Here is a 14,041-nt window from a genome sequence, read left to right on the forward strand (position 1 = left end):
TTGTTCTCGCTTACACAGTTTGACATTTTGCGAAAGCGGAATTTAAGGATGTGGTAGGCCTCTTCTTAGGCTAGAATCTAGATGTTTTAGGGATTTATTCCCCCCTGTCCATAGTGTGATCAGCATGCTTGATTTTTGATTGCAACTTTTTTGACTTTATAGTCATTGAACTGTTTCATGGACTTTTTATCGAACGATAGTTTTAAAACCGCATAAACCGGGTCGTGCAAGTTTCAAATTGTACTTATTTTATCTTTTCCATTATAAGCGTTCAGTTTAGTTACATTACAGAGCAGTAAATTATCCTATATCCTACTATATCCAGTGTTGCCAGGTGTGATAGCTAAAAAAGCAGAGTAGAGAATAGTGGTTCTTAGAACGTCTTCTCATGGTAAACACCTGGCAACTCTCCCTATACATAAACATAAACAGCCTATATACCTCCCACTGCTGGGCACAGGCCTCCCCTCAATCAACCGGAGGGGGTACGGAGCATACTCCACCACGCTGCTCCAATACGGGTTGGTGGAGGTGCTTTTACGGCTAATAGCCGGGACCAACGGCTTAACGTGCCCTCCGAAGCACGGACTCTCCCTATATCCTAATCTTATCCTAACCCTTCCTTACCCCAAGGATCGACCAGCTCGAGCTCCGAAATTTCCACCTCAGAGCTCTCAGGCGAAGAAGATATTGATATGTTCCTCAAAGAACCTGACTCCGATGTCACTCCGGTCTACTCCCAAAACATCGAGTGTCCCAACAACTCTGGTAGCCTCTGGAACGCAAATGAGAGTCTCATACAAAACTGGCACAGCGACAGCTTGGAACATAACGAGCTGATTCCCCTAAGCTTCGAACCTTTGGAAGACTGTTTCGTATGTCTACAACCCACGATGCACCATAGTCTCTGCTCCATGCAATGCATGGCGAAGAGATACGAAAACGAATTTCTAACATTCAATAAATCTGCATATGATTCTATAAATGTCACTGAAGCAGAAAAACAAGTTGACAGTACAGATTTAGAGAAAAATTCGCTTAAATATACAGAAACAGTGTCCCCTGCCTTCGACCATTCCGTCGACTACTACACTTCTTCTAAAGAAAAAAATATCACATCAGTGTACCCAGTTTTTACAGAAATGAATGATTTCTCCAGAATTAAAGTAGATGTCAACTCTAACCCGTATTTCGAGAAAAATATCAAACCGATGACCACTTTGTTTCTCTTCGGTCGGAAGAAAAAATTACCACGGTCAAACAGTCCGTTTTCGTTAATGAAAAGAAGCAAAAAGTCAACCAATCTTGTCAAATACAGAAATATCGCTGACGAACCGCCGCTAAAGAAACCATTGAGTAAAAGCATGTTGTTGAACAAGTGTAAGGACAAAAAAGAATTTCCAGACAGGCGCAAAGTGAACAAGCAAGTGTCTGCTGACACTGAGATGGAAAACAAGTCGTTGCAAGACACGACAACTGCCTCGGAATTTGACAAAATTACCGAAAGGCTGATCACTTCTATATTCCACGCCCGATCTAACCTCCCGACTACCAGCCAATTCGACAGCAAAACTTGTATCAATCAAATCGTTCAACAATTATACGACATCAAGTGGTCCAAAGTTGAAGTCAATCCCGCTAAAATACTGTTCAGATGTCTTTTAGAATACTGGCTAAAGAATTCTTCAATGGAAAATATAAGGAATGCAATCACTTGCGTCAAGTCGACAGATACGCGTTCTAACCAAAATTACACAGCAGATGAAAAATTGTCTTGTATTTTAGTACGAAACGTGAATAAACAGACGCAATTCAATGGGATCATTAATAACGCAACAGTAAGAATAGCAAGATCGCCAGATAAACAGGCTAAGCGTCCTAGAAACATTCCATACAGTTATATGAAAGAGAGGCGCATTCAAGAACTGGAGAAGTTACTTAAGAACACTGTTTATACCTGTGAAACTCTGTGCAACACTAAAAGTAAAGAAAAGGACATAGAGATTACTAAGAAACTTATTCATAACCTCGATCATCCGAAAGGTGCTAATTTAAATTCCCCTGACGTGAGAGATAATTCAAATTCATCTACCGAATTCCCTGAAATACAAGATACTTTTAACCATTTGATCAGTGAGACGTCGATACCACCGAGTGTAGCGAAGGAATTCCTAGGAGCATATTTAGATGTGCTATTGAGCGACCATACCAATAATAGTACAAATAACACCTCCTCAAGTGACGACTCGAAACCATCCCAAGAACTTCCAGTTTGCGAAGTATTAACTGAAGCTGTACAGAAAAAGGTATCGAAGGGTATTCTAACAGCTGACAAGAAAGAGTCAACAAGACCTAGGAACCAAATAATAGACGTCGAACAAGATCCCGGACAAAAGTACCTCAAAGACGTTCTAGATAAAATCACCAGAATGTTCTCCAAAGTTAAAACAAGTCAAGACAAAGATGTCCAGCCAGATGACACCAAAGTTGAAGGACCATACAAAGCTGATATACGCAGAACCGAATATCCAGTGAAGAATTTGATAACAGAAAATATTGAAGAAAATTCAGTTGTGATAGACCTAACTAAGTTTGATCTCGATCACATTTCCATGTTTCACGATCCAGCAGTCGAAGGAGTGATGTCGATTAACATAAAATTGAAAGAACGGCCGCCAAATTACCGTGAATCGAAACAGAAGAATCTTAATCTTAAGTTTTGTGAGGATAAGTCCAAACATCTAACGTGTCCGGACCGTTTCAACCCCACTCACAGTTCCACGAGGAACTTTTATAGGAACGATATGGATCCACGGCTTAGTTTCAAAAATCCGTACATTGACTTCGATCCCAATATCCATAGAGATAAAATTGATCTAAAGCCGTATCTGAGCACCAGTGACGCGACTTCCAAAGCATACAGAATACTTTACGAAAGCCAACACTCGATAGATTCTAAGAAATCGTTCGATTGTCAAGATGACGTGTCGTGTTATCTGTTGTCTAGTATAAAGAAGAACGTCCTCACGTCCCCGTTTACGTCGAAAAAAAAGGTGCGTGTAAGTGAATGTAACGGAATAATCATCAGTCCTCGAGAACAGACTAGTAGACCCGGCTCCGCGCGGCGCACAGAGCTGTCAGTCATAGAGAGAGCAGCACCAAGGATCATAGATGAGAAGTTCATACTCTTACTATTAGAAAACCTCACTATGCTCTCGCAGAACATACCAGGGTTGCATAAAGACATCAGCGGCCTGTATACTAAGCTGAAGAAAAGACATGAAAGGGAAGTAAAGGTCTCTCCCAATGCAGGCCTTGGGTTACTGGGAAAGATCTACAACGATGACAATAAGCAAATTGGTGACAGCGAAACACAATACGACATGACCATGTTCCCTGAAAAGCCATTGGCAATAAGATCTTTAACCGAAATTGGATTGAACACCAGTAAGAACTTTAAACCGATCGATAAATGTACAAGCGGCATTATTATAAGAACTTCTATTTTGAAAGATATAGATGTACAAACCACAGACAAAGTTCCGAAGAAAAGGAAAAGATCGGTGAATTTCATTGACGCCGAAACGTCTACTAAGGAATTGGAAGTGAGCGGTTCAGATCATGACACGCTACCGGACAAAGGCAGTGTGTTGACCGTTGACACGGCTGTTTCGAGCCCGAATTGGTTCCAGCTGATGTATACGAAAGACTGCGGGATAAGCACAGTTATAAAGTGTTTGTTGGACGATAAAGGGAGCACTCACAACTTCCGAATTTGCAGTGAAGACGACAAACGGCCGCGGCAAAGGCCCAAGAATCCTGCGAACATGAGGCAGAGTTTGGACTTCAAGGGAAGTTGTCATGATTTCCGAATTCGACCAAACAAGGAGGAAAAGTCGAAAGGCGAGCGGAAGCAGTGGTCAAAGGCAACTGAAGACATAAACTTCCAAGAGCCTTCCCAATCTCAGGCGGAGAAGAGATACAGTCCGCATATGAAGGAGAGAAAGATAAAGAGAGATTTCAATGTGTACCAGTTGTTTGTGAGTCGAAGGTTCCAACAATGTAACTCTGCGCGTATGTCGAGCTACGAGCGGGACAGAAGTGATGACATGAAGACCATCTATCGTTGTCACAGCAACCCTTCTTATTGTTCCGGTTAGCATGTTCCTCATTGATGCTCAATAGATAGTAGTCTGTAGTTAATATTATTTTTCCCTGAGACTTACATCCAATTCCTGTATCGGCGGATCAAAAAGCGCTCCCGCGAGAACTACTGCATACTTTGCTGATAATATGCTAAATTGATACGCAACCCCTTATCTATAAGACTATTTATATCTACAATCGAGTCCTTGTAAGTCTTAGTATAGACGGTTTCAGATACTATGATAGCTGAATCACGAATTATTACTCATACAAGCGTAGAGCTAATTAGGTAACGATTGTTTTAAACTTACGTTTTGTAAACTGAATGTAGATCTTCCATTTTAGATATTTCTTTGTTTTTGTTTTATTTAGCGATTCCTTGGCCATTCAATATACAAATATCAAGTATTTGTCGACCAATACAAATTAGAAATCATGTTTCCGTCTTCCCGTACAGTTAGCTATATTCATTAAGGTTATCACTACATTTTGTAGATCCAATTTTCAGAACATTGTCACACGACAACTCACGACTTCGCAATGTGACGTATTTTAGTTAAGAGTCTGTAATACCTCGGTAGAAGACCCTTTCAGTTTGCCATTGGTACCCACCAAAGATAACTTTCAGATAAACTTTTCTTCTGAAAAGTATCATTAGTTTTATTATCTGCGGTATTACATACTCTTAAACAGAAGTTCCTTGTTTTGTTTTAACAGAATCTTCTTCTCTCGTGCGGACAGATATGTTAAATTACTTTTACAGCTAAAGTAATCGACATACTTATTCATTTAGTGCGGGTTGTGAGGTCGCTAACGGCCTTCACCAATGTTTACTTCGATACAGAGATACTTATTACGTATAACTCTTAATTTCATCAACCGCAAAAAAAGTTCTGCCGGCAAGCGTACGGTAGACCTTGCCGCTCCCGTATCTAACTATACAGTCACGAACGAAAGTGCCTCCCAGACACTGCTTAAATCGTCTTCAGTAGATATGATGATTTCTTTCAAAACATTCGCAAGACTATTGCCGAGAGCCCTCAGCGCCCCTATTTTTGATCGTGTACAAAACATGGAACTTCTCTTGGTATGGTAGTGTAAGCACATCTGTCGACAGGGCTGGTTAGCCCGACGTCGCCGCCGCTGCGAGGCCCGCAAGCTGGCTTCGTCTCCGGCACGCCCGGGGGCCGCTTGGCTAGTTGGATCATTGGTATGTATTGCCATCAATGGCAAAAAGAGTAGAAAAATAATATTGGAATTGTACACAACGGTGCTAAATTCTGTCAAATTTGCTTTGTTTTAATTTGACAGCTTTGAAAACATATTTCCTTTTTATTTCACTTTCGATAAGAAAGAGATAGAAGCTAGTTTTAGAACTGTGAAACTAGTTTAAAGTTAAGCCTCTTCAACATGTGTCAATGTGGGCGTTATACGAAGACGATTTCGGCAAACTTTGCCTGAAGCTCCAACTACATATATGTCAATTAGATATCGAGCGAAATCTGCTGCCGTTTGACACACGTTTCGTTTCGTTGTCATGGATGAACACATACTGCCCGTCAAAAGTCGCCTAATGGAGACAGGGCTACATATCTGCTTGAAGCAGCACCGTTACTGCATTTATGTATGTTATATTTAAGAAATTTCAATTGCCAGAAAATTAAACAAACATCTGAAATCAAATTAGCCATTACTTCTTTTTTCCATTGAATGACAAACGGAAACTTATGTAAAATGTATACCGATCTTAAACTTTTACTCTTTTTTGCCAAAGTACATTATAACATTATAAGTCCATATTTACAGGGAATCACAAAGTTTATATCTGTCGGAGCAACGTTATAAAGTTTGCGTCATCGGTAAAATTTTGTTCGGCATTTTTCCGGTTTGATGCATGATAGACCCTTTTACCTCGTAAGACCCGGATTTCCAGATACATAAACAATGGGTTTTTGGATCTTACGACCTTGGCATGTGCATCAGCAACCTTTTTGTTTTCTATTGTAATAATTTCAGTCGGTTGAAATAAAAAACACCTGAATAATTTCTCAGCTCACCTTCTACATCCATTTAAGCGTCACAACAGACCAAGTCCCAAAAGTTATTTGTGATTGGGGTCTAAGAAAGCCTAACCTCTATTGGGCTGGCTTTCGCGTCGTTGGAAGGTCAGACAGGCAGTCGCTTTTGTGACAATTGGACCTGTCAAACCTTAATTGGACCCTGTGAATACAAGATAATGCTAAGGAGATGATGATGAAGTGTATGAAGGCCGCATTAAAGCATTTTATAAATCAATTGTACTATCTGACTTTTGATGGCATTGCGCACTTATTTTTATAGCAAAATGATTGGGAAATAAACCTGATTTTAAATATGTGTGTGTAATATCACTTTTTAGGTTACTTTCTTTAATGCCCCAGGCCTTTCATGTTTGTTAACAGAATTAAAATATTACTCAACAATATTCAAAGGTCTTCTGGACTTCGTGAACAAATGTCGAAATGACGTCCAAATGCCGAATTTTAAAAAAAATGCATGTTCATTTTCAGAGTCAGGCGGTCCCCTGGAGAATGCATCCCGCGAGCTTGGCCAAGCACAACTATCCGTGCAGCAGTTGCAACGACTGCTGGACGCGCTTGAGTTGCAGCACCAGCACCATGACACTGACGTTAGTATACACTGATACAAAGCCCAAAAAAGGTTCTTTTCAAATAAATGTTCTCTCTTGTGGACGACGCTATTCCGGTCTAACAAGACAAATAGAAAAAGACACTAAATAAAAGTTGTTCAGCGAGTCTAGCACCGTAAGCACGCGACTCTTTCTCGCCGCGAGAGAGATCATCTGTCTCTTTCTGTGCTGTACTGTGAGAGAGTGACGGGTGACGTATGTCGAGGCGAGATAGAGTCGCGTGCTTACGGTGCTAAGTCCGCTGGAATATTGATTCTATGACGAAAACCATGACATGAAAAATACAGAATTATATCCCTTGCTTTAAAATAATAATTATTGCATTTCTATTTATCTATCCACCCACTGCTGGGTATAGGCCTCATCTCTTTCACGCCATCCTTTCCGGTCCTGTGCAAGACTCATCCATTGCATTATTATATTAAGAGAAAATACAGAGTACACACAATGATATGGTCTAGCTCCCAAACTAGGAATAATCCTGTATCTTGGGAGATAGTATAAGACTGTATATATAGCACTAGACTAGCACTAGAATCATAGAACATTGCCATGAATTGGTAATCGACAGGTAGTTGACTGTGCTTGAGCAGTATCCGTATTTCAGCCCGCTGTGGGAAGGACAGTGGTAGAAGTGGAGATATCCTGGCGGTGACCATAACATTCTGTACTACGTGGTCACCATATGACGGAACTGTGCGGACCATACGCGGTGGCTGTACGGACCTTGTGCAGGATGGTCACCATTTGATGTCTTGTTATTGTTAGTAATTCAGTTGGTTTACTCTACATAGTTATCGGACAGTCACTGTGGTCCTGTGGTGTGGCTTGCTTCTAGAAAGAAAGAAAGAAACGTTTATTATAAAGGGACACCACAGTAACAAATATAAAATAAATAACAAATATATAATATAAAACACGGAGTAACACATAACTTACAATCAAACACATAATAAAAAAAAACAACATACACGAGAAATACAAATAATTGTGTGTATGGACTGGTCAACGATGGTGGTGGTGTCCTTTATAAAAGGGCCTCACTCAGCATAAGCCGCGGCGCGAGCCACGACGCTGGTATTCTGTGGACCCTGCTAAGTGAGGCACGGAAGCCGTGTCTCCCACAAATACAACTTAAATGAATACATAATAATATTTACTTATAAAATAAAGTAGTTTACAAAAACATATATTAAAAGCGTGTGTGTGTGCAGTGTATCTACAAATACATGAAAGAAATACAATAATACTTACAAAACAATGCGTATAAAACGATAAAATAAACAAATAAATAAAGTTAGAAATGTTAGAATGTAACAAGTTAGTGTGCGTGCGGATTTGAACGAAAGAACGTAGTGTACGTTGCAACTCAAACTGGGAGCTTCTCAATCGGGGAGCGCCGGTTCGAACCCCGATACCGAACTTGCACCAATGATTCATTTATGTTAAGCGCAGTTTTCACTAACACAACTCGACCATTACGTATAGACAGCGATATGGCTCACCACCTATCACATTGGTTTAACAGAAAGAATAGAATAGAATAACTTGATTCCCAAAACAGTGCAGTACAATAGTAGAGAAGATAAAGATAAGTATACAAATCAAAAATACACTGCCAGGGAAAAGGGACTGACTCAGCATGTTGTTGCGAATGATAGTAGAAATACCACTGTTAGCAACACTGATATTCTGCCAGTACCTAAGTTACGCTTATAAATACTTTGAACTATCGTGCCAACAAAAAGTGTCGGGATTTACTTACAATAAATAAGAAAATAAGCAAATATAATTATGAAGAAAATATATGAATTAAGGGATTACGAAAAATATGAAAGTATTAGTCAAAGGTAGATAGTATGCCAAGGGGTTAAATTATACATAATAAATACGACAAATAAACAGATGAGGCGTGGGTACTTAGTTCATCATGCAATGGATGTACCTCTGGGAACCCTAATTGCACACAACTTATAACTAACTGCCTTTGGCCATTTCTTTGGAGGTTGGTAATCCACCTCACAACCCACACGATAGAAGAAGACACCTAAGAATTGAATTTGCATTTGATCGTCTTTTTTTATCCGATAACATGTAATATTATTACGTCGGTACCATCAGCAGGTATCCCTGGAGGGTGCATCCCCCAACGTGAAGAAGGACCGCCGCAAGTTCGGGCTTCGCAAGAAGAAATCCAGCAGCAAATGTGCTTCAGTGGAACTCGCGCCGCCGCTGCACGTCGACGCCTCCGCCTCGCACATGGTATGTACACTAACTATATGCTGTTAGATACACAAGGATCCGACAACTCACCGATGTACCCACTGCTAGACTTGTCTACTTCAGCTACTTCCACAGCATAATGTCTTACGGTATTTTGCTGTGGGGTCAAGCCGCTGATGTAGAAACTATTTTCATCATTCAAAAACGAGCAGTTCGCGCTATTAATAATCTGCGTCGTCGGGACTCTCTAAGGGAGCTGTTTAAAGAAATATACTGACGGTCGCAAGTCAATATATTTATGAAAACATTATGTATGTGCGTAAAAATGTATCTCTCCTTCCGAGAAACTGTGAAAGCGATACTTACAATACAAGAAATAAAAATAAAATTGTTATTCAAAATTCTAGCTTAAGTAAATTTAATTCATCTTTTTTGGGATTATGTATACGTTTTTACAATAAAATACCAGAGAATATTTTAAATTTGATGATGATGAAATTGGATCTGTTTTCGTGTTCCAAGAGTGAATTCGCAAAAATAGCAATGAGTGTGATTATACTTAATTATGTAAATCGTATATTGTACTAGTAAAAAATAATTTTATTAATGATTAATCTTAAATATGTATAAATAACTCCCCAACTCTGTCGCATTAGGTTAGCCTGTAAAGATAGTTGTTGTGAATGAAATAAATAAATAAATTTGTCAGAAAATTAATTCAAAGCTCATGTGAAGCTTACTTTATGTAAAAAAGCTTATTATAAGATTAATGACTACCTAAATGATAAAAATGTCTGGTATTGAATGTGTTAACGTGCCCACCAAAGCACGAATCGTCTTACGTTCGGATAATCGGGTGTTCAGCCTGCAATGCCCTAACCAAACTAGGGATCACAAAGTGATTTTTGTGGTAAATCTCCCCCCTGATTGGAACCCGGGACCCTTCGGATCGTGAGCCCAACGCTCACCAACTGGATTTAATAATTGTTTTTTCTTTTTTACGAAAATAATTTATCCTAAAGGCCTACGCACCAAACCTATAAAACGAAACAAAACTTAATCTCCCATTTCAATGCCACGTCACCGAAACGTCAAAACGACGTCAAAATCTAGACACGTCAGGACGTCACGGCAACGTCAAAATTTTACTAAAATAATATACCAAATAATGTATTTCATTATTTTATTTATTTTTTGCCTAAAACTTATCCTTTTATACTAGATATAATATCTTTTATTTATTTTTCTGCATACCACCTGCGGTTAATTACGTGTATAGGCTGTTTATATTTTAATAATAACAATAAAACACTTTATTGGACCTCCACCAACCCGCAGTGGAGCAGCGTGGTGGAGTATATTCCATACCCCCTCCGGTTGATTGAGGGGACGCCTGTGCAGTGGGACGTATATAGGCTGTTTATGATTTTTTAATTTTTATTGCATACATTACGTATAAAGTTATTCTAAGGTAGGCAAAGGCGGCCTTATATCAAAGAGCGATCTCTTCCAGACGATCTTAGGCGGAGAATGTAACACATTACACTTACACACTATACTGTTTCATGTTGGGTTTGTTTTATGTTAGCTCGGCGAGGTGTCTTAAGTTCATCTTGCGATGGATGTACCTCTGACTACCCCAATTGGGATGTAGTCGTGAGCTTATGTTATGTTACTTATTCTATAGTGGACAAAAGCGGCCTTATCGCTAAGAGCGATCTCTTCCAGACAACTTTCGGAAGAGGATATAACACACTAAACAACATTCTATACTGTTTTATGTTGTTTGTGTTTTATATTTAGAGGCGGAGGACAGAAGTCCTAGTACGACTTTGAATTAGTCTACTCTGGGCGCCATCCCACTCGCGTCACAGTACTGCGGGGCGGAAAGCAAGAGGGAAACCACTGCTCTATTTTTCTCTAAAAAAGTAGCATGGAGAATGCTACACCGACAAGAGTGTAGCTCTTAAATTAGTGATGATAATTAAAACACATAATAACGGGTTCTTACCGCGTTTAAATCAGGGATGTGAGACTCCCGATATTTCGACACTGTTGCAAGTGCCATGATCACGTGATGCCTGCTTTAAACGCGGTAAGAACCCGTTATTATGTGGTTTAATTATGATAATAACCGCGTAAACTTAAAACAAATAGTGATGATAATGTTTTTTTTTTCTTTTTGTTATTTATTATAGGCGCTATCCGCCCTGACGGCGCCACCGTCGCCCGGCGGCGGCGCTTCGTCCGTACCTAACTCTGCCGCCTCCCTGCCCATAGGTAAGTCTTAACCAACTTATACTAGTAAACATTAATCGTGGAAGTGTTAGAGCTTTGCTATGCTTTGTGGAATTACCGTGTTGGAATTCGAAACTTTTGAGGTTATGTCTTTATTGAAATGAGATACAATAAAATTCAAAAATATCTTTATTCAGTAGGTAACATAGTTACACTTTCAATCGCCATTATTTACATAACGAACGTCTCATCCTCCTAAAACTACTGCAGCTTCTCACAACCTGTATAGCCGGGGAAAAGAAGCTGCAAGTTAAACCTCGGCACAGGGCCCTAGACGTCATATCAAATCCTATTTACTGCAGGGTCCGTTTGCCTATGCTGTAAATTTGACAGGTCCGGTTTTTTACTGTGGCGACTACCTGTCTGACCTTCCAACCCGAAGGGAAAACCAGCCCAATACAAATTTCTTAAGAATGTGGGTATCTCTACAATATTTTCCTTCACCTTAAACTTTTTTTTACTTTTTACTAAACGTCAAAACACGAAATTACGGTGGAATTTGTATGAAACAGAACACTGTGACGTCATAGAAAAACGTGATAAAATGTCGTACTGATTATTACGTTTTCTTGATTAAAATTCTAAATAGAAAAAAGAAAAAGATTTTCGTTAGTTTTAGATCTCTCTTTATTTAGTAATGAGAATTTCATAATTTATCTTGAACCTAGTACACGACCCAATTCCCCATTTGACTTTGGTTGATATGTACATGAGTTCACAAATTATTTATTAAACATAAAACAACATACAGTTATCTTAATAGAAAAACTCCAAAGCATCACACCGAGGCAAAGTGCCCAATAGACCGGCAGCATTTCCCCTTTGATTAGAAAGAAAGAAAGAAACGTTTATTATAAAGGGACACCACAGTAACAAATACAAAACAAATAACAAATATACCTATAATATAAAACACGGATTAACACACAACTTACAATCAAACAAAACACATAATAAAAACAACATACACGATTAGCTAAACCAACCCTTTGACAAAAAGTATCTGCCAGCCCTAGGGCCGTGCGTTTCCTTGACGAGACGCTTCGGAAGGTCAACAGGAATCGTGTACATGAGTTTAGAATTTTATTTTATTTTTTTTCAAAAAAATTTTTTTTTTTTAAAGTTTCGGATTCCAACGCCTGACATGATTAATACCTTAAATGTAAAACAAATCTGTTTTGTTTCTAGAACATTGAATACCACAAACCAGGTCCTAATGTCCCGAGTGTTGTACAGTGGAGAGAACAGCCGTAACATTGTACATAAATTATTATTTTATTTATTTATTTATACGTTACAAAATCATGTTTATTTATTATAATTTTTTGTAAATATAATTTTTGATTGGTTATCGTGTTGGAACTATGTCTTTGCAAGGATTCTACGAGATCGGTAAGTGGCGCAACGTGCGCCCGCGCCGCTAACCGCCGTGGCTGCGCTAATCTGTCCATGGCATGGCTATCATGTTTGTCAGGCTATTTCTTAGCTCTGCTAGTCACACGATGTTTTGTTATGTTGGTGATTATTGTCGTTGTGGTGGGAGAAATACCGTGGATATATGCCAGGAACGTAAACTTAAGCAGGTACCCATTGGCGACCTGTCTATAATAAGCCGGTTCTAATGCAAACAGCAATATATTTTACAAAAAGCCAAAAGACAAGGTCATTATCAAAAATACAAAGACAAGACAATAAAGGAATAAAAAACTATATCAAAGAGGTAAAGTTCTAAAAAAAGTTGTGCTATCTTGCACAGTACCTATTATACCCCTAAAGCCGTTTATTTTTGACGTGACTTATTATAGATTTGCCGCAGATGGCATTAACTACTTGGCCGGACAAATGGGGAGCGCTGAGGGCTCTCATCCGGTACAAAATTTAACAGGGTGCCCAGTTGGGGCACAATAGTTAAACAATCACGTTTATTTAGTTTGTTACTAGTAAGTAACAAAGATATTGAGTAAAATAAACAAAGAGATAAACCTTGACAAAATATTACAAATAAGTAATTGGATCTGAACCGACTCCACCCTATTAGATTGTACCTAAGAACTGTATTTTTTCTTTTTATAATGTAACTATGACATGTTTTTTTTGGACTGTACAATTGCAATAAAACTCTTTTGATTTTTTTTTTTGACTCTACGACTTGTATTACTGGTTCATCGTTCCATATTATATTTTGTACGTTTCTCTTTATCGTTTTTGCAAATGTTAATCGCCACTAGGACCCCGATACCGACCCTGCCGGCGTGGTCGACGACTTCCCTCAATCAGCGCTTATCGCTATCGACCCACTAGGGTCGATTAATTCTTTCAAATATTTTTCCTCTCAGACGACGCCCTGAGCCGAGGTTCGCGCCCAACTGGGCACCCTCATGCCTGTTGTCTTAAACGTTGTACCGGGTGAGAGCTTTCAGCGCTCCCCATTTGCCCGGCCAAGTAGTTAATGCCATCTGCGGCAAATCTACAACAAGTCACGGCAAAAAAAAAATCGCCACTCTACCACCACAAACGATATAAACGTCAACGGAAACATAATTTCGTTTCTCTCACAAAATATCAACAGGAATCTAACAGTATCTTTTTCTCGTCTTCCAGCGTTTCTTTCTACATTTCTGGCCTCCACTTTAGTTCGTAAGAGTATTTTATTTTATTTTTATCGATCCCTTTATTCCCGACACT

General features: G+C 39.1%; 1 protein-coding gene across 1 annotated transcript in view; it reads left to right on the forward strand.

Annotated features, from left to right (window-relative positions):
• The window catches only part of LOC126376841 (uncharacterized), a 71,389-nt gene that overhangs the window by 32,167 nt on the left and 25,181 nt on the right, over nt 1-14,041 (forward strand). The window contains exons 7-11 of the mRNA XM_050024390.1: nt 628-4,155; nt 5,264-5,356; nt 6,696-6,814; nt 8,960-9,097; nt 11,257-11,338. Of these exons, the coding sequence (XP_049880347.1) occupies nt 628-4,155; nt 5,264-5,356; nt 6,696-6,814; nt 8,960-9,097; nt 11,257-11,338 (3,960 nt within the window). The remainder of the gene's footprint in view (nt 1-627; nt 4,156-5,263; nt 5,357-6,695; nt 6,815-8,959; nt 9,098-11,256; nt 11,339-14,041) is intronic.

Source organism: Pectinophora gossypiella, chromosome 21, assembly GCF_024362695.1.
Source record: "Pectinophora gossypiella chromosome 21, ilPecGoss1.1, whole genome shotgun sequence".
Taxonomy (NCBI): domain Eukaryota; kingdom Metazoa; phylum Arthropoda; class Insecta; order Lepidoptera; family Gelechiidae; genus Pectinophora; species Pectinophora gossypiella.